We start from the raw sequence: 21,372 nt of genomic DNA, 5'->3' as shown, positions 1-21,372 counted from the left end.
CACTAATTTAACACAACTAAAGGATGATCAAATGAAATGGAATCAGTATACAGAGGAGGTTTACTAAAAGAAAAAAAAGTTTTGAATTTAGCTATGTACTTTACAGTGCATCTCTAGGTAATGGGTAATACCCCTCCCTTCAGGAAAAGCCCAGTGACTTCCTGTTGGCTTTCTGGTAGTGGAATAATGGGTACATTTCCCCAGAGGCACATAGACCACAAAAAATGACTATGGCAGAAGTTTTATTCCTTCATCAAAATGTAAAAGAAGAATGTCTACAGGTACACTTTACCATAGGTTCACATGTTCGAAAGCAGTGAGGAGAAGCTTCCAGAAGCCCCCTGTGCTCTCAGTACACATCAGTGAAGGGGTTGCTATGGACAACCGCTGTAGTGCTGACAATTTTTATCTCGTTATTTTTTTTTTCCATAATTTATTTCTATGCTAAAGCAGATGTTTTAGGAAGCGCAGTTAGTGTGGGACACAGAGGAATCAATCTGCATGTACCTAGCATACTTACTGTTACATGTGGTCTTGTGGCGCCAACTGCTGCAGTGAAATACGCGGCTCACTGTCAGGAGTAGAGAGAAAGCTACTGCTTCCTCTGTATCCCTCCTCCTCTCACAGGCAGAGTGCATTTGATATCACTCCGCCTGTGAGCCAGGACTACAAAGGAAGTAGCTGCTCTGTCTCACTGCACGGAGCTGCTCAGGATGACTCACAGAGTGAGTGAGTCACACTGACAGCTCAGCTGCTTTTACTCGTCTTGACTTCACAGCTTGGATGACTCACAGAGTGAGTTACGCTTTCACTGACAGCTCAGCTGCTTCCACTCGGCTCCGCAGCTTGCCGGGATATCGCCCTGAGCTTGCAGGTGTCCGTGAGCTCAGGGCAGAAAACTGGAGTCTCCCGCGATTTGCGGGAGACTTGAGATGTCTGGATAGATGTCCTCCAAACCTTGTGCATAGTTAATCTGGAGTATCCCACTATTCCCTTCTCCCATCCCTAATTTATAAATAAAATTCAAAACAACTACATATCTCTGGACTAATTATTGACTTAGCCAAGATGTAAAGTTATAGACTGTGAATGTCAAAGTTGCTAACGGTAACCTAGGGGGACCCGAAAGTGTCCAGCAGTCCTCAAGGGGGCAGTGCTACAAAACTTTTATCCCCAGTTCACGCTATAATCTGCATGTGAATCGAACAAGAACTGCACTGCATTCCTGTGCAATTCACATGCGATTCAGGGCGGGGCAATTTGAGCTCATTCAAAATGGACACATAGCACCCAAAATGTGCATGCCAATTTTTTGGATCTGCAACTCAACTGGATTGCATGGTCGTTTTGTACCCTGTGATCGGGTGCAGGCAAACACACTGTTTGCGACCTGCGTTTGGGGTGTCCTTAACTTTGTATTGACACCCGCAGCAGATTGTAAGGGCAGTGTGATTGCAATGCGGTGTGGGAAACGTGCAGGGATTGTATTTGTTTTCCCACACTGTATAAATGTGAACCTAGGTTTAGGGACAACTTAGGCCACCTCCATAACATTTATGCTGTATTAGATCTGCTGGCCCTTAGTCACATCTATGGCAATTATGGGTATCCCTATGGTGATAGCATATGTTGATGTTAACATTGCAGAATAGTAGTAGTCATTTATTTTGTATATCTTACTTTCCAATCTGATTAGTAATCTTGCAGGTATGTCTATAGACATTAAATTGTAAAATACTTTGTATTAGAAATCCATAGGGGCTTATTTAACCTTTTCGTTGCCAGTTCCTGCACTCTACTTTTAAACTCAAGTGTCCAGACCATTTTTGCAATTTTTCCATTGTTGTTTTATTTTTCACTTACAGCTTTCAGAGTTTGTGAAAGACCCCCAAAATCATACATTTTCTGAAAGCATCAGACCAATAGAATAAAAAGAAAGTTACAGATTTTATTTTTTTTAGGCCCTGTGATATTAGCACAAAACAATATTTTCGCTAAAAATACACAAACATCCTTATTCGCGGACACAAATACAGCAAAACTTCACACTAAATATAAAAGCTAAAATTGTAATGAGTTAATAAATAACATATATTTTTGTGAAATGGTGAAAACTGAAGGTGCGCAATACAGTATATAAACACAATTTACTCTCAAAATCTTAGGTTATCATTTTTCACTTACAGATTTCAGAGTTTGTAAAAGACCCCACAAACCATATATTTTTTGAAAGCACATGGCCTGTAGAATAAACAGAAGGTGCTACATATTTTTTAGGCACCGCAATAGTTGGTCAAATATTTAACAAATCACTATTTTTACTAAAATACACTATAATCATTATTACACAACTTACAAAATTGCTGTTAAATACCTACGAAGGCCTCGTTCATATGTGACATACTAATTTGTATGCCCGTGGGGGGCTGTGTTTGCCTGCACAGGGATGACCAGGTGTTCCATGCATCCCCAGTGCAGGCAGTTCTGTTCTATGGGAGGGGGGTTGCCCAGAATGGTAGTAAGGGATGTGTTTTTGTATTTTCTTTATGTTTTTTCCTCCGTGGCTCCCCTGCAGCACATAAACCGAGCAGGGGATCAGAGGCGGAAAGCCAGAAGCTGCAGGGAATCCACAGTAGATGTGTTGTGGGCAGGCAGGAATGCAGAGCAATGGTGTGTAGATAGAATCGGTGCTGCAGGGTGCTGTAGGGATTAGTGCAGTGAGGAAGGGGGAAATACAAGTGGCAGGGAGTGCATTTTGGGTGACAACAGCAGGAGAAATGTCACTGAATTAGTGGTGGTGGCAGAGGGAGTGGGTGGGGGTGGGTCACAGTTTAGGTGAATATCTCTGATTAGCAGATTGTCATCTGCTGATCAGATCTATTAGTTTGCTCAGCAGAGTCTGCTGAGCAGTTCTGCTTTAAAATGTATAAAAATACCTGAAGTATAAGTGCTATAATTGCACTGAAGTGACCATGAGCTTATAGCAAATGGAGGAATGTCAGGTCCGTATGGTGTTTTGACCTGGCCAGTTGGAAGCAGTGCTGTAGGCTGGTATGCAGTGTGGACCTGGCAAAGAAAAGTTTAAACTTGCGGTGACTCCTGAAGAGCGTGGATTGCTCTTCAGAGAGCATTATGTAGCCTCCTCACTGATTTAATCCCTTAAAACAGTGCTCCCCAACCTTTTTATCGCCATGGACGGGTCAACGTTTGATAATTTTTCCGTGGTCACTCAATGCAGAGTGACCAGCGTGCCCCCATCAATGCGCAGTGACCACAGCATGCCCCCAAAATGCACAGTGACCACAGCGTGCCCCCAATCAATGCACAGTGATCACAGCGTGCCCCCAATCAATGCACAGTGACCACAGAGTGCCCCAATCAATGCACAGTGACCACAGCATGCCCCCAATCAATGCACAGTGACCACAGCATGCCCCCAATCAATGCACAGTGACCACAGCATGCCCCCAATCAATGCAGAGTGACCACAGCATGCCCCCAATCAATGCAGAGTGACCACAGCATGCCCCCAATCAATGCAGAATGACCACAGCATGCCCCCAATCAATGCAGAGTGACCACAGCGTGCCTCCAATCAATGCAGAGTGACCACAGCGTGCCCCCAATGAATGCAGAGTGCCACAGCATGCCCCCAATCAATGTACAGTGACCACAGCATGCCCCCAATCAATGCACAGTGCCACAGCATGCCCCCAATCAATGCACAGTGACCTGTGCACTTACCTGATTACACAGCACAACCATGTGTTTTACCACCCCCTGCCCCAACTGCAAATGTAAATGAGGCCAAAAACATTAAAAGAACATCTATAAATATAAATATTTTGTGTCGTCGCAGAGTATTTGAGTTTCCAGTCTGTAAAGTATGTACAGTATATCAAAAAGACGTTGAGCCTCGGTTCACACTATGAACTGCATGTGAATCTCACATGAACCACACCGTATTCCTGCGCAAGTTACATGCGATTCAGTGCGGTGCAATTTGAATGGGCTAAAATCACACCACATCACACCCAAGACATTCATGCACCTTTTTTAGAACCGTACCGCAACAAGATCACATGATAATTTTGTACCACCTGATCCACTGCAGGCAAACGCATTGCGTTTGCAACTTGAATTAAGAGTGTCGTTAACTTTGTATTGACACCTGCAGCAGATTGCAAGGGCAGTGCAATTGGAATGCAGTGTGGAGAAATGTGCACGTATCGCGGCACTTCCTGCACTGCATTAGTGGGAATTAGTGGGAAAAGGCTTATTCAGAACCAGACTACCAATCTAACCTACCAGCATGTCTTTGGAGTGTGAAAGGAAGCCCGATTACCCAGAGGAAATGCACACAAGCACAGGGAGAACATTCAAACTCCATGCAGATTTGTCAAAACACCTCTTCAAACAGGTATTTGGAGCAAAGGCAGTAAGGGCTTGTTCACACCACAGTGCTTTGCAGGAAAATAATGTTCTGTGCGTGTTTCCTTTGCCGTAGGTGGATGCACTGCCCTTGCAATCTGCATGTGGGTACCAATGTATTGCTAATAGCACCCCAAAAGCAGATCGTCAATATAGTGCATTTGCAGGCTCCAAATCTTTGCCGCCTGACACCCGCTATCGTTCCCGCTGAGGGAGAAGGACGGTCGGCTGATGTAAACACAGCTGACTGTTCTTCTCCCAGCAATGATCATAGAGCCCATGTGATCCTTCTATATAGGATCACGTCTCATGGTTTCAGAAGCCCCCCCCCCCCCCACAGTTAGAATCACTCCCCTAGGCTTACATTTAACCCCTTGATCACCCATAATGTTTACCCCTTCCCTGCCAGTGTCCTTATTACAGTAACAGTGCATATTTTTAGCACTGATTACTGTACTAATGTCCCTGGTCCCCCCAAAAGTGTGAAAAGTATCAGTCAGGGGTCCGATCTACCCGCCGCAATGTCGCAGTCCCGCAAAAAATCGCAGATCGCTGCCATTACTAGTAAAAAAAAATTCAATAAAAATGACAGAAATCTTTCCCGTAGTTAGTAGACGCGATAACTTTTGCGCAAACCAATCAAAATATGCTTATTGCGATTTTTTTTACCAAAAATATGTAGCAGAAAACAAATTGGCCTAAAATGTTAAAACATTTAGATTTTTAAAATTTTTTTTTGAGAATGTCATATACTGTAGCAGAAAGTGAAAAATATTGTTTTTTTTTTCGAAATTTTCGCTCTTTTTTTGTTTATTGCGCAAAAAATAAAAATCGCGCAGGTGATCAAATACCACCAAAAGAAAGCTCTATTTGTGGGGAAAAAAAGGACATCAGTTAATTTTGGGTACAGCCTCGCACGACCGCGCAATTGTCCGTTAAAATAACATAGTGCCAAATCGCAAAATAGGGCCTGGTCATTAAGGGGGCAAATCCTTCCGGTCCTAAAGTGGTTAATTAAGAGCTCTTCTACAGTATAAGTGACAGTTCTTCTCTGATAATGGTATCTTGAGAAGAAATTTGGTTGTCCACAGTTTAACATTCTTCAACACTGCAGATCACAGAGTTTAAGTGATTGTAAAGTCTCATTTTTTTTTTAAATAACAAACACGTTATACTTACCTGCCCTGTGCGGTTGGTTTTGCACAGAGCAGCCCAGATCCTCCACTTTTCGGGTGCCTCTTCTGCTCCCCTGGCCCCTCCCTTCTGGTGAGTTCCCCCCCACAGAAAGCAGCTTGCTATGGGGGCACCCGAGCAGCGTTCAAACATGGAGCTGTGGCCCGCCCCGCCCCTTTTCTCGCCTCATCGGCTGGCTGACTTTGATTGACAGCAATGGGAGCCAATGGCACTACTGTTGTTTCTCAGCCAATCAAGTCAGCCAATCAGGAGGGAAAGTCCCGGAACAGCCGAGGCATTTGTGGACATCGCTGGATAGAGATGGGCTCAGGTAAGTATTAGGGGGGCTGAGGGGGGACTGCTGCACACAGAAGGCTTTTTATCTTAATGCATAGAATGCATTAGGATAAAAAACCTTCTGACTTTACAACTCCTTTAATTACCCACCGATACCTGCAGTCAGCTTTTAAGTGGAACCACAGCCTTAATTCACACATAGCCACCCATCTCTCAGCAGCATTCCACTGTGCCCAAGCCTTGTAAGATACCTGACCACCAGTAAATAACCTCTGCACCACACCTGTTTTTTAGCATCATTAAATCTGATGGGGGGTTGGGACTTCTGCCGTAGCAGAGAGGGCCATCTTTTACGGCTCCACGTGGCCATTTATACTTCAGCTTTCTTCTTCAGCTTTCAAAAAGAATATATGCTGATCTTGCCATGAAAGTCCTTGTTCAGGCACTTCCTGTTATAGGATACAACTGTCTCTCAATTAGGCTTCTATGTTGTCAGTGTCACATGCCGCCAGTGTGGAGATTGCAAGCTGCCACGCCAGAATACATTGCCCATGTATGGCCTACCACTGTCATTTTTAGGAAGCTGATACAGTGCAAAGATACGCAGCTGACGCTGGAGAGAATGCATGAGGACAGGAAGTGGCTAAAAGAGGCAAGAGAAGATCAGCAATCCTGAAACAGCAAAATTAGCATTTTAGGGAAAAAAAATGGATTTTTGCCTTACCGTAAAATTCTTTTCTCTGAAGTTCATTGACAGACGCAGCTCAAAATAATTCTTGACCATTGGGTTATTCTGCCCCCTACAGGAGTAGAACACTAGGCAGGAAAAATCTTTACCACGCCTATAGGGCTGTACCTGCACGCATACACCCACACACTCTATACGCTATAGGCTTCAGTTTCGTTGCAAGCAGTGTTTAGAGGAAAAACTCTAACCCACTCAAGATAGAGGGGCGGGTGCTGCGTCTGTCAATTAACTTCAGAAAAAAGGATTTTATGGTAAGACAAAAATCCAGCCAATATGGAGCTCAACCAGAAGCAACTGGAGCTCACCTGGAACATACATCCTCAAAGAGACGAAAGTCTCCTTTCAAACAGCAGCCTGCAAAACCTCGCAGCCAAAAGAAGCATCCGAGGATGCCAACACATCTACTTTGTAGAATTTTGTGAACGTGTGCACAGACGACCAAGTTGCTGCCTTACAAACTTGTATCAGACGCCTGATGGCGAAAAGCCTAAGAGTCACTCAGCGTCTTAGTAGAAGGAAAGGTGGAACCTGACCCTTCAGTGAATAAGCCTGAACCACTGTCTGCCTGATCCACCTAGAAATGGTCGCAGCAGATGCAGCCAATCCCTTCCTGGGTCCTTCCGTAAGGACAAAAAGAGAATATGATTTCCTGAAAGATTCAGTAGCCAACAGGTAAAACCTAATTGCTCGAACCACATCCAAAGAATGCAGAGCAATTTCCTTAGGATGCTTAGGCTTAGGACATAAGGAAGGCAGCACAATGTCTTCATTCAGATGGAAATCAGAAACCACCTTAGGAAGAAACGACTGACTAGGTCGAAGTACCACTTTATCTCTGTGGACCACCAAATAAGGCAAACGGCAAGAAAGCAGCTACTCTGTGAGCAGACGTAATAGCCACCAAAAAGGCAACCTTCTGAGACAATGTAAGCAGAGGAATCTCCCTAATGTTCTCAAAGGGAGGTTTTTTGAAGGACAGACAATACCAAATTCAGATCCCAGGGAGGTAACGGTGATCGCCTCGGAGGGGGCCACATGACGGACCCCTTGTATAAAGTGGCGAATCAACGCATTCAAGGCCAAAGGACATTGGAAAAACACAGCCAAGGCCGACACTTGACCTTTAATAGTAGCCAAGGCCAACTTCTGTTCGACACCTCTTTGAAGGAAAGCCAAGATCCTAGCCACTGAAAAAAGGCGAGGATGCACCTTCATGGATTCATTGTACATATGTAGTTCATGTGGAGTGGTCCCTAGCGTGCCACATCCCGGGTAAAGAATCAAAAAACCAATGGGTTCCCCTGTGGGTGGGACTTTAAAGGCACTGATATTTCAGAAATTACACATAGGTAAGAATACAAAATGTAGCTTTATTAAATTTGTTTATACAAAATATAAAAGGTAAAAGCAGAGGCAAGCAAAATCATACATCACATTACAGGGTTGAACATCCACCATGAAACCCCCATATATACACCCGACGCGTTTCGGAGAAACACTCCTTCTTCAGGGGTGCCTTGGGAGGGTGGTCTGTAAACAATCAATGTAAATGTACATATTATACATATTGCAGAATCAATCTGGCAAGAAAAAATAATAAAGTCAAAAAAGTGCACTTACATGGTTCACTGTAATGGTTAAAGAAAGAGTGCCTGCCTGCAAGGCTAAAAACAGAACATCGACAATGCCAGCGTGGGTCTATGGTAAGCCAGTTAAATTCAATGGAGTTAGCTTCATACAGAAGAGGAATTTTTGATTTGTAGAATTGAAGTTAAGTCAAGGTTGCTTGCTACCAGACAACTATGTGAGTCTGGGCGGGGACAGCTGAAATCCCAGAAGAGGCAATCCTGCTGGGCAAAAAGCCAAAGTAAAAAAAAGGGGGTATATGGTGAGTAGTGTGTCATATGAACAAGTCAGAGGACACAAAAGACACCCAGGGGTTAATCTCACCAGAGAGCCTCTCCCCATATAAGAGCTGCAGGCTCTCTGAAGTGAAGGAATAATCCTGGGGGCTCCAATGCTCGTAAATATATAGCCAATAGAATAATTAATGAATAATTTAATAAAAAAAAGGGGATTTTTTCCTCTAGGTAAACGTTGCAACTATTTGGGAGCAGAGGAGCCAACAAGAATGAAGATCCCAAAAAAAAAAAAAAAAAGAAAAAATGTCTAGAAAATGAAAATACCTTTTCAAGTCCAATCTTGGCAGAATGAATGCAATGGCAGGATGGATGTTGCTCCACGCTCGGCAAAGGAACATATGAGTCCGACGCCGAGCGTGGAGTATAAATGAGGAATTACTAATCAGCTGAGAGCAGTCTCAGCTGGGCGGCTGTTGCGTCCAGCTGACTGCCAAAATGATTTCCCGGGTCACATGGGCCAGCGCCGCCCCCAACCGGAAGAAGTCCGGCGGAAGTGATGACAAGTCAACACCGCCGGAAATGATCTTCTGTATGAAGCTAACTCCATCGAATTTAACTGGCTTACCATAGACCCACGCTGGCATTGTCGATGTTCTGTTTTTAGCCTTGCAGGCAGGCACTCTTTCTTTAACCATTACAGTGAACCATGTAAGTGCACTTTTTTGACTTTATTATTTTTTCTTGCCAGATTGATTCTGCAATATGTATAATATGTACATTTACATTGATTGTTTACAGACCACCCTCCCAAGGCACCCCTGAAGAAGGAGTGTTTCTCCGAAACGCGTCGGGTGTATATATGGGGGTTTCATGGTGGATGTTCAACCCTGTAATGTGATGTATGATTTTGCTTGCCTCTGCTTTTACCTTTTATATTTTGTATAAACAAATTTAATAAAGCTACATTTTGTATTCTTACCTATGTGTAATTTCTGAAATATCAGTGCCTTTAAAGTCCCACCCACAGGGGAACCCATTGGTTTTTTGCTTCATGGATTCACACCATGAAATGTACAATTTCCACGTACCATGATAGATCTTCCTGAAAGTGAACTTCCTGGCCTTCAACAGTGTAGGAATCACTGAGTAAGACCCCTATTCTTTAACACCTGGCTTTCAACAGCCAAGCCGTTAAAGCCAGCGACTTTAAAGCAGGATTGAAGATCGGCCCTTGAGACAGCAGATCTTCCCTGAGAGTAAGTCTCCAAAGAGCATCGGTGACCAATCTTACCAGATCTGCGTACCAAGACTGGCGAGGCCAGTTTGGAGCCACCAGAATGATTGGAATCCCTTCCCCCTCTATTCTCCGCAGAAGTCTCGGCAGAAGTTTTAGCGATGGAAACTCATAGATCAGCCGATAATGACCCCAAAGAGCCACCAGTGCATCTACGGCATCGGCTGGGGGATCCTGTGACCTGGCTACAAACCTTCGAACCTTCTTGTTGAACCAAGAGGCCAACAGGTTGACATTGCGAGTCCCCCACCGAGCACACAGGAGCTGAAACATCTCCGGGTGTAGAGACCATTCCCCCTGATCCAACACCTGAGGGCTGAGAAAGTCCCCTTGCCAGTTTTCCATACCTGGGATATGTACCGCAGAGAGAGCTGGAACAAAATTCTCTGCCCTTTTCAAGATCTTGGCCACCTCCCGGCCTCTAGGACACTCTTGGTGCCCCCTTGATGATTGATGTAAGCCACGGCTGTGTTTGATTGAACCTGAACTGGACAACCTTGTAGACGATTTTTCCAGTGAAAAAAAGCAAAACATTTTTACCCTGCGTTCCACAACATTGATCGATAGTCTGGACTCTTCCACTGTCCAAGACCCCTGGGCACACAGCTTCTCCAGCACTCCTCCCCAGCCGGACAGGCTGGCATCTGTGGTGACCATGGTCTAATACAATAGAAGGAAAGACTTTCCCTGGTGCAATGCCAACGAGCGAAGCCACCATAGAAGAGCAGTCTTTGTGTTGTGACTCAACCGAATCATTGAGTCAAAGGACTTTGGATCTTTGTTCCATTTGACCAGAATTTCCCTCTGGAAGGGTCTGGTGTGGGACTGAGCAAATGGGAACACCTCGAAGGTCGACACCATCAGGAAATGGAATGTAAGTGAAATCCAGAGTCAGACCCAGGTAGACTAGACTTGAGGATGGTACCAGGGCTGATTTTGTGAAATTGATAGTCCAGCCGAACTTTTGCAGAGTCCTTACAGTGATTGCCAACTCCTCCAACAGAGCTGAATGAGAATCTGCTCTTAACAGAAGATCGTCCAGGTACCCCAGGACCGCAACGCAGCGTGGATAGGGATCTGTAGATATGCGTCCTTGATATCGATAGAGGCCAACAGGTCCCCCTTATGCAGGGACGCCACCACCATGCAAATAGATTCCATTCGAAACTTCTGAACCCGCACAAAGCGGTTCAGAGCTTTGAGATCCAGGATTGAACTAACTTTTCCGCCCTTCCTGGGCACAGTGAACAGATGGAATAAAACCCTTGAAAACGTTCCCGAGAGGGAACCGGCACAATCACTCCCTGCGACAGCAGATCTTGCACCGCCTCTCGTAGGTCCGTTAACCGATCTGGAGATAGGCGGAGGTTGGACGGGAAGAACCTGTCCGACAGTCAGGACCTGAATTCAATCTTGTAACCAGATCGGATTAGTTTATGAACCCATTTCTCTTGAAGCAAGGAAGTCCATGGTGCCAGAAAGAAGCGAAGATGTCCCCCCACCCTAGAAAAGGGTGGGGGCGCCCCTTCATGCAGATGTGGATTTGTCCGCAGATCCAGATTGGCCTGTTCTCAGCTTACCTGACTATGTCTTCTTGGAACCCCCAGAAGACCTGAATGGCTTAGCTCCTTTCTCCTGCGCCCCGGAGGCATGAAAGAGCCACCTATGAGCAGTGAATGAAGGCCCCGTCTATTACGCAGTGCCTTGTTCTTGGTGGATTGGGGAAGAAAAGTACTCTTTCCACTCGTAAGGCTTTTGATCAACTCGTCCAAGGAGGAACCAAACAGCTTGTCCCCCAGTAAAGGGAAGTTCAGAAAGAGCCTTTTTGGAAGCCTGGTCCACAGACCAGCTTTTTAGCCACACCATGCAGTTAATCGCAACCCCCACCAAAGACACTCTGGCCACCAGTGGAGCCGCATTGAGCGATGCATCACATATTTACAGAAGTGCTTGGATCATTTGATCCATTAGCTCTATCAGTCCCAATGGGAGCTGCTCTGTTTCTAAGTCAGTTTTCAATAACTTCACCCATTCCGCTATGGTCGGTGACACCAGAGTGATCACAAAGACCGGTTTCAGTATTAAGCCTGCAATCACATGCAAATGGACAGAGACTCAATCCGTCTATCCACGGGGTCTGTAAAAACTTACTTGTTTAGTCTGGCAACCGGATGATCAACCTTTGGTGGTACGGTCCATCTAGCCGATACCGCGGCTGCGAAGGGATAGCGCCTTTTGAAGCGCTTAGGCACCACTAAAATTAGTTTGATGCGCCCCCACTCTTTATTCATAATGTTGTCAAAAAGTTCCAGACAGGGAAAAACCTTGCCCGACTTCTGGGATTTGCAGGTGCCAAAAGACACCTGCGTCCCTGATGCTGTAGAATCATCCGCCATTTTTAAGTTTTCCCGCACTGACACTATAAGTGCCTCCACCAGCGCGCTTTCCCACACGGTTGCTGACGAGGATACATTATCCTTGCCATCAGAATGCGAAGATGCAGAACCACCAGGATGGCCTGTGTCCACGGCGGCCATATATACCTCAGAATCTGAGGATACTAGAGAGGCAGGGGGAGGCATAGGGCGCTTTCTACAAGTGGCATTTTTTAAAACGAAATCCACTTTTGACACCATGTCACCCTAGCTTCTCCCTGCTTTCCAGCAATCGCGGACTCCAGGAAAATGGCCGTCCCATGCATTCCTATGGGGGAACTACCAAAACATGGGCGCTCATGCATTTCAATAGGAAAATTTGTTGATGCAAAACAAAAAACAGCGAAATGGTGGCCTCCACGGCGCGCCATGTGGTCTCCAGGACCCCCTAGAGGGATCATTAGGCAGTGGCATCGGGGGGGGGGCCCAGGAGGGGCCCCCACCAGGATACCCCCCCCCCCCCGCAGAACAGCCACAGCGGCAACAATATAGCCACCCCCTAAGGTGGGACGCCTGCTTGTGAGGGGGAAAAGCCTAAGGGGGGCCTGGTACCCCCAAGAGGCCAGGGGAACCGGGGGATACCCGAGGGTCCGATTTTCCCAGGAAGGGGCCCACATTAACCCCGAGACCACCAGAGAAATGGGGGGGACACTTGCTCACCATACCAATGACATCAGGTGGGCACCACTTCGAACAGACTACCTCTCCACCTGGGGTGGGGGTGCTGACGGCCAGGGGGTACGCTGCGACTCAGGGCAACCCAGGTCGTATGCGTCCCAGCGAGGGGTTTCACTTGCGGGCTAGTCACCATCCATTGGGGCTCTGTTGTGGCGAGGCCTAGTGCTGGAATATAACCTGTGCACACTCGCTGGCTGGGCTGGGAAATTAAGGATCTAGCATATCCAGTCCGAAACCCAGCCGGCTGTTGCTTGTAGTTCTCTCAGGAACAAAGCTAACTAAAAAGGAAAGTCTTACAAAAAGGTTCCCAATAAAAAAACAGCTAAGACCGAAGTCCAAGCAAGGAACTAGGTCCTACTCCTAAAAACAAACTGAAGCCTATAGCAGAGTGTGTGGGTATATGATTGCAGGCACGGCCCATAAGCGCGGTAAAGCATTTTCCTGCCTAGTGTTCTACTCCTGTATGGGGCAGCATAACCCAATGGTCAAGAATTATATGGAGCTGCGTCTGTCAATGAACGATTGAGAAGTAAATAAATATACTGGCTATGATACACATTACACAGAGAAAACTAGGTAGTATGCAGGTTTACAATTTAAAGTGGTTGTAAAGGCTCAAAGTTTTTTTACCTTTATGTAGTCTATGCATAAAGGTAAAAAAACTTCTCTGTGCAGCAGCGCCTCCCCAGCCCCTCTAATACTTACCTCAGCCCTATTTTGTACCAGCTATGTGCACAAGAGCCTTGGCTCTCTGGGGAATCTCCCTCCCTATTGGCTGAGACAGCAGCGGGAGCCACAGCTAGTGAGCCAATGAAAGCAGAGAGGGGACCTCGTCGGGCTGCGGAATCTCCCTTCTTTTTGGCTGAGACAGCAGCAGGAGCCACAGCTACTGAGCCAATGAGAAGAGAGAGGGGACGTCGTCGAGCTGTGGCTCTGTGTGCGAATGGACATGCAGAGCAGCGGCTCAGGAGCAAGCCTGCTTGGTTGCCCCATTGCAACCGGCTTGCTCTGGAGCACGTGGCAAGAAGGAGTGACCAGGAGCACTGGGAGGGGATCCGAGAAGAGGAGGATCGGGGCTGCTCTGTGTAAAACCCCTGCACAGAGCAGGTAAGTATAACATGTTTGTTATTAAAAAAAAAAAAAATAATTGCCTTTAATATCACTTTAAGCTGGGTATTTGAAAAATAAAAAATTGTAAAAGGTGTATATACACAATATTTTTTCTTTTCTAAAAATGAGTATTTTCAACATGTAGGACATCTCCTCTTGCCACGATTCAGTACAACTAGTCTTTTCCTTCTTTGTACTCTAGGATGTACTCTGGATAGACCTGTAATTTATCAAACACCACAAAGATGGATGGATCATGGACGGTATTCACACAGGAGTCGTATCTCTGGCTGCTATTAGGTTTCTGAGGCGGAAGTTTCATTGTGGAATTTCCCTCGGCAAAATCACCCACCAATACGCGAGCCACAATCATCATTCGTGTGCCAGAGGAGGTTGGTGAGGAGTATAAGTGAGAGAAGGATGCATTTCTGGCAAAATAACTTCCTGTTGGGAAAAAAAAAATTACTTTAACCTACTACCTCAGTATTACAAACTGAGCGTTATGTAGAATGATAAAAACCACCTAACAAATTTTAGCCTTACTTCATCTAACCCATTTTAAACAGTTACAGCAAAAGTTTTTTTTCTGTGGGGGAAAAAAGGTTTAAACTATATGAATAAAGCTAATCATTGTAAGCACACCTGGAAAGGTTTCATGACTTGTCCACTGTAACTGTCATTTTTGCTTGACACCTTGGCCTGTGATAGGAAATTGTAAAATAATGAATCCTCTGGCAGGATAAAACGCCTGCGATACAGGGTTGAATGATGTGGAGAGTTAGAATGATGACATCACAAAATCTGACGTCATGACATCGCCACATTGTTCACCCAGAGCTCGCCTTGTATTCTTTGAAAAAGCACAAGGTGTTCTGTGAATGGTGGTAGCACCGAGCGAGCATCCACCTGTGGTTACTACGGAGAAGGGGAGCACCCTCAGCACAGGACCCAGAAAATTGCTGCTGCTGAGATAAGCAAATACACATTGGTTCAAGGTGGACCAATGTATCTATGCAATAAAAATCATAGCATTCAGCTTTGAAGGAGTTCTATGGTCACAGCACACACTTTCATTTTATAACAGCAGCATTTTATTAGAACTATTACAAACAGCAGTTATATTTGACAATCCAATATAAGCTGTGACAAGTTGGGCCACTTTTATTTAAAAGGAACACAAAAAGTTGACATAGATGTTTTCCCACGCAGAGGTTCTCACCATTAAAGCGGAGATCCAGCTTGTACAAAAAAGAAAAGATTTCAAAGTCGGCAGCTGCAAATACTGCTGACTTTTAATATAATGACACTTACCTGTCCAGGAATAACGCAATGTCGACACTCCAAGGCGATTCGTTCATTGGCTTTGGGTGCAGGCTCTGGCATTGCAGGTAAGTGAAACCGGCAGCGCTGCATTTTCTGAATGGTCCTATCATCTTCTGGGACACACACAGGTTCCAGAAGGCAGCAGGGCAAAGGAGGAGGGGCCAGAAATGGTAGCGATCGCTGAGAGGTGATCTTACCAGGAAGTGTGAGCGGGTACCTGTCAAAACCAGGTACCCACACCCCCCTACCCCCCAAAAAGTGCCAAATGTGGTAGTGGATAGGGATGATCGAACTTTTGAAAAGTTTGGTTCGGCCAGAACATGCGAACTACCCGAAAGTTCGGCCTGGATTTCAGAACCCCATTGAAATCAATGGACCCGAACTTCGGTAATCAAAAAACACCATTTTAAAGCCCTAAAAAGTGTCTAGGGTTCTGGGTCATGCCCCAGGGACTATTAATCACACAAAAAAAAGTTCTTAAAAATTGTCATTTTTGATAAAAAAGCCAATTATTGAAAAAAAAAAAAAAGAGATTTTTTGATTTTGACTTTGGATTTAGTATCTGGGGGGTCCAAAAGGTGTACCTGTAAAGTTTCAGCTCTGTAGCATGTCCAGAACCAGAAAAAAAAAAAATTTCATTAGAGCAGGGAACTTGGGACCCCACTTTTACACCTATATGATCTTTTTTGGGGGTTCTGGACATGCTACAGAACTGAAACTTCACAGGTACACCTTTTAGACCCCCCAGACACAAAATCACCCAAAAAAAGTTCTTAAAAATTGTCATTTTTGATAGAGAGCCAATTATTTAAAAAATTTACAAACAAAAAAAAATTTCTTTGGATTTAGTATCTGGGGGGTCTAAAAGTGTACCTGTGAAGTTTCAGCTCTGTAGCATGTCCAGAAACAGAAAAAAAAGATAATTTTTCAGTAGAGCAGGGATGGTGGGACCCCGCTTTTACACTTATATGATTTTTTGGGGGGGTTCTGGACATGCTACAGAGCTGAAACTTCACAGGTACACCTTTTAGACCCCCCAGACACAAAATCACACAAAAAAAGTTCTTAAAAATTGTCATTTTTGATAGATTTTTGATAGAGAGCCAATTATTGAAAAAATAAAAAAAAATAAAAAAATAAAAAAATTTCTTTGGATTTAGTATCTGGGGGATCTAAAAAGTGTACCTGTGAAGTTTCAGCTCTGTAGCATGTCCAGAACCATAAAAAAGAAGATCGTTTGTATTTGTGCAATTATAGATCTGGAATATGGCTTCTCGCTTTTCACACCTTGCCGGTTTAATAGCAGGCGTTTTTTTTGTACCACTATACACAAGTTCAGATGTTTTTCCTGCCTCAAAAGAACCCAAAAAAATGCCCAAAAAGAACGCCTGCTATTAAGCCGGCAAGGTGTGAAAAGCAAGAAACTATCTTCTTTTTTATGGTTCTGGACATGCTACAGAGCTGAAACTTCACAGGTACACTTTTTAGACCCCCCAGATACTAAATCCAAATAATTTTTTAATTTTTTTTTATTTTTTAATTTTTTTTATTTTTTCAATAATTGGCTCTCTATCAAAAATCTATCAAAAATGACAATTTTTAAGAACTTTTTTTGTGTGATTTAGTGTCTGGGGGGTCTAAAATGTGTACATGTGAAGTTTCAGCTCTGTAGCATGTCCAGAACCCCCCCAAAAAATCATATAAGTGTAAAAGTGGGGTCCTACGTTCCCTGCTCTAATGAAAAATTATCTTTTTTTCTGGTTCTGGACATGCTACAGAGCTGAAACTTCACAGGTACACTATACACAAGTTCAGATGTTTTGCCTGCCTCCAAAAACCCCCAAAAAATGCCTGCAACAACACACCTGGGCGTTTTTTTTTTGTTTGACGCTAGCGTTTTTTGGGCATTTTTTGGGGTTCTTTGGAGGCAGGCAAAACATCTGAACTTGTGTATAGTGGTGTATATACACACATACTTATATGTATATACACACCTAGGCATATATAGGTGTGATAGGAGCAGAAATATATTGGTGTTAATTATTTCATTAGCGCAAGTAGTTTTTTCTGCTCCTTTCACACCTGTATATGTGCAGGTGTATATATACAGACATTGGTGTGTATATATACCCCCTATACACATGTTCAGATGTCCTTTCTGACTCCAAACATGTGCTCAAAAAAGCACTAGCAACGCCTGCAGCCAAAAATGCTGGCGACGGCAAAGCCATATTACAGAAACGAAAGTCACCTAAGAGAAAATAGCTTTTCTCTATTGCGGTCACCCTGCTATGGAAGGGTTCGGTCACCCTGCCATAGCAGACACTGTCAGTTCACCCTACACTACATTACGGTCACCCTGGTATGGAAGGGTTCGGTCACCCTGCCATAGCAGTCAGTTAACCCTACACTACATTACGGTCACCATGACACTTCATACTTTCCCTACAGAAACTACATTTTTGAAGCTAACTAAAGTGTAAAGGAGCACTCTAACTACACTAGATATCCCTTTCCTCACACTAGTAAATGCTAAATGACACTTTTAAAGTAAAATTAACAGAACTGCTTCCACTCTCTTCCATGTCCAGTATAACAATGCTAGGAATTTGGCGGGGGCTATCTTATATACTGGGGGGCGTATTCACTAATGATTGGTCTAGGGACCCCCTAGTCACTCCAATCACATTCCTAGCATTCTTCTGCCCCCTCAATTGGCTTTTGCTAATGGTTCTGGTCCAATCACAGGCTTTTAACGCCCATTTCCTGTCCCATTGCATTTTGGTCGATTCTGGTTGCCGAATTCCGAACTTTTTGGGCAAAAAGTTCTAAATTCGGCCGAACCTCGAACACCCAATGTTCGGGCCGAACTGATGGTGGACCCGAACCGTTCGATCATCCCTAGTAGTGGAGGGGAGGAGGGTGGGAACAAGTGGAGCTTCCCCATTAATACAATAAGGAAAAACATCATTCAGATTTGTGGCTCTTCTTCGCAGGTCTACTTCTCAACTTAGTAGTTTCGGTGTTTTTAACCAGTAAACACATCCAGTGCTCGTGCACATACGCTATACCTCACCTCTGTGTCTTTTCTGCAGCCTCCCAGCTGCTCCGTCTGTCCTGGACTAACGCTCTCTCTTTCAGGCTTGTGCCTCAATCTGTCCTGTCCTGGACAATATGGTGCAACATGCACCTTCTCACAGCTCCATTGCAATCACTGACCCCCTTCGGGAGGGGGGAGCACTGACCACCAATCCTGGCTCTAAGATAAATTCAACACACACCTGTATCATTAGTGTGCTGGTTTCTTAGGGTCCTTTCACACGGGCGATCCGATCAGATCCGCCTGTCAGTTTTTCAGGCGGACCTGATCGGATGCTCCATGCATCCCTATGGGGCAGCGGATGTCAGCGACGACACCCGCTGATATCCGATTCCGATCCTGTCCATGATATCCAGATGGATGGAAACCCTATTTTCCATCTGTCTGGAGGATCAGATCTGATGGGATTGGATGAGAACGGACAGGCGGTCCGTTCTCATCCGCTCTGCCCATAGAGGACAGCGGGAATCTGACAGCTCCGTCTCCACACACAGAGCGGAGAGGGAGCTGTTATCCGCCTGCTCAGCGGGGATCGGCAGATCGATCCCCCACTGAGCAGAATGGACCTCGTCGGACCTTGTGCATTGTGAAAGGACCCTTAGAAAAACCTGGCTCAGATTGCCATTTTAACCACTTGCCAACTGCCAGCAGTACATATACTGCAGAAGGTCAGCTCTGTCCTGCGAAACCACGTAACTGTACATCGCTTTGCGGGACCGCGAGTAGGGGTGCACGCATGCCCATTCACCACAGGAGAAGTTCATCAGATACAGATGACACAGTTCCTTTGGAAGACATTGCTATCTCCTTAACAGACTGGGATCATGTGAGTACACCTGCAGACATGTCTGTTTTACATGCTACACCAGCCCCAGGCTCAGAGGGCCCAGAGCCTACTCTCAGAGATATTTTCTCAGCAGTGACTGCCTGCAATACATCTATTACTAATTACTTCATTAGCTAATGATATAAAGGTGTTAAAGCTGAAGTGTCATTTATTCTTCAGGATATGCAAAAGCTCAGGGACCGTAACACAGATCTTAAAGGCCGAGTAAGCACTATTGAAGGTGATATAGTGCCCATGCAACGTGACCATGCTCATACCTATACCACAGTTACTAAACATGCTGCACGGTCGGAGGATCTTGAAAACAGACTGAGGAGAAATAACATCAGAGCTATAGGGATCCCTTAGAAAGCTGAAGGGAAAAACCCTGTCACATTTTTTGAGCAGTGGCTACTGTCTCTGATAGGGAAGGACTCCTTGTCTCCTATGTTCTCTATGGAAAGAGCACATAGAATCCCTGCGCGCCCATTACCACCAGGCACTCCCCCTGCCCCTTTATATTCAAGCTGCTGAATTATAAGGGCAGAGATGCTATTCTATCCAGGGCTAGAACCCTGGGGGCGGCCCTAGTTTTGGATAATTCCAAAGATTCTTTATTCACCGACTTTTCTGCTGAGGTACACACTTTATGGACATTAAGAATAGGCTACAAAATCTGAACTTACAATATGCCATGCTATATCCAGCTAGGCTACGTATCGTGGCTAAGAGTGAGGGGCATTTCTTTGACAAGCCAGCCCTAGCAGCACATTGGCTGGAACGGGGAGAAAACACTCTACGGGAATATGTTGGGAATTGTCGACTACCTATTGAGGAATTTATTATTCTTTGACTCTTTTTTTTTTTTTCTTAAGTTCTGCATTACCTTTAAGAATGTGCCCCAGGCTCCTTTGTCAAGGCGGACGTTTGCAAGAGCCTGGTGAACCCCCTTTGGAAGGAACACTGTCCTGTACTCCATCATTGGGATATTTTACCTAGGAAGCAGGCTGGCTCATATGTTTCCCCCAAAGTTGTCCTTCGTGGACTTAACAGTGTGCTTTATTTGAGTTTGAGGACCCAGTTGGTCCAACTGTTCTTTTTATTGAAATATTTGTCTACCTGTGCTTTGCTGAACCGTTTGTTTCTACTACCATTGCAGCAAACCTGTGAACATTACATGCTTACCGTGGTTACTGCAATATCGCTGTTTGCCATTTATCTGATCATATATTCACAATATATATTGGCCAGCGTACTTTTGGATACATCTATTATCAGAACTGTATGGCACATCTGGACAGTTATATATCCCCTTACATCCTGTGGCTAAGTGTTCTTTGACTTTATCATGGAATGTGAGAGGCCTTAATTGCTGAGTAAAGCGACTGGCTGTCCAGCGATTTGCGAGACATTTAAATGCTTCCGTGCTTTGCCTTTAAGAGACGCATTTAGCCCCAAAGGTTGAGTCGCCATTTTCTCAAAGATTATACAGTATACTTACCAATTTCATTCTACCTATTCCTCCTATGCTAGGGGAGTTAGTGTATTGATTCCCAGGGGTATTCAATTCTCCTGTGTATATCAGAATATAGATACAATGGGAAAATATGTGTAGCACTACTCCCTTGGGAGCTGCTGATTACGGGTTCCCCTGGGTTACCATTAGCAACAACATGACAGTTTGACAGTCAGGAAACAGTCCAGTAGCTTTGGTTTTTATGTTTTATTTGGAACATGGATAGGAGAAGGGAATGAGTGGGATACTCCAACTTGTATAACTATGCACAATAGGCTGGGACGACTTGCTAGTGATGAGCAACGCTAGTCACGGCTAGGCTGCTGCTTCCCTGGGTCACAAGCTGTGACGCAGGATTGAATGAGCTCTCTGAGGTAATCTGTACTGTAATGCTCAACAACCTTCAGGATCCTTCCTGGATCCCCCTTTCAACTCCACTTGTCAGCGCTCTGGATCCTCTGCAGCTCAGCTCCACACTCTTGGTTCACTAGGCCGACCGCCTGAACTACCTTCCTCACACCTGCAGGAGGAGAGACAGCCGTCCACATCCTCTTGGGACTTTGCTCCCGCTAAAAGATG

At 44.9% G+C, this 21,372-nt stretch overlaps 1 protein-coding gene across 1 annotated transcript in view; it reads right to left on the bottom strand.

The window, feature by feature from the left end:
• Window positions 1–14,073: 14,073 nt before the first annotated feature.
• LOC309552719 (uncharacterized protein) overlaps window positions 14,074–21,372 on the bottom strand; it is a gene marked incomplete at its 5' end in the record, with an annotated part of 70,962 nt that continues 63,663 nt past the window's right edge. Inside the window, one exon of the mRNA XM_082253643.1 lies at window positions 14,074–14,472. Within this exon, the coding sequence (XP_082109769.1) occupies window positions 14,204–14,472 (269 nt within the window). The 3' untranslated portion in view covers window positions 14,074–14,203. The remainder of the gene's footprint in view (window positions 14,473–21,372) is intronic.

This window comes from Pelophylax lessonae, assembly GCF_965119305.1.
Source record: "Pelophylax lessonae genome assembly, chromosome: 4".
Lineage (NCBI taxonomy): Eukaryota > Metazoa > Chordata > Amphibia > Anura > Ranidae > Pelophylax > Pelophylax lessonae.
The sequence above is the reverse complement of the archived record's forward strand: the minus strand, read 5'-3'. Positions and strand labels throughout refer to the sequence as shown.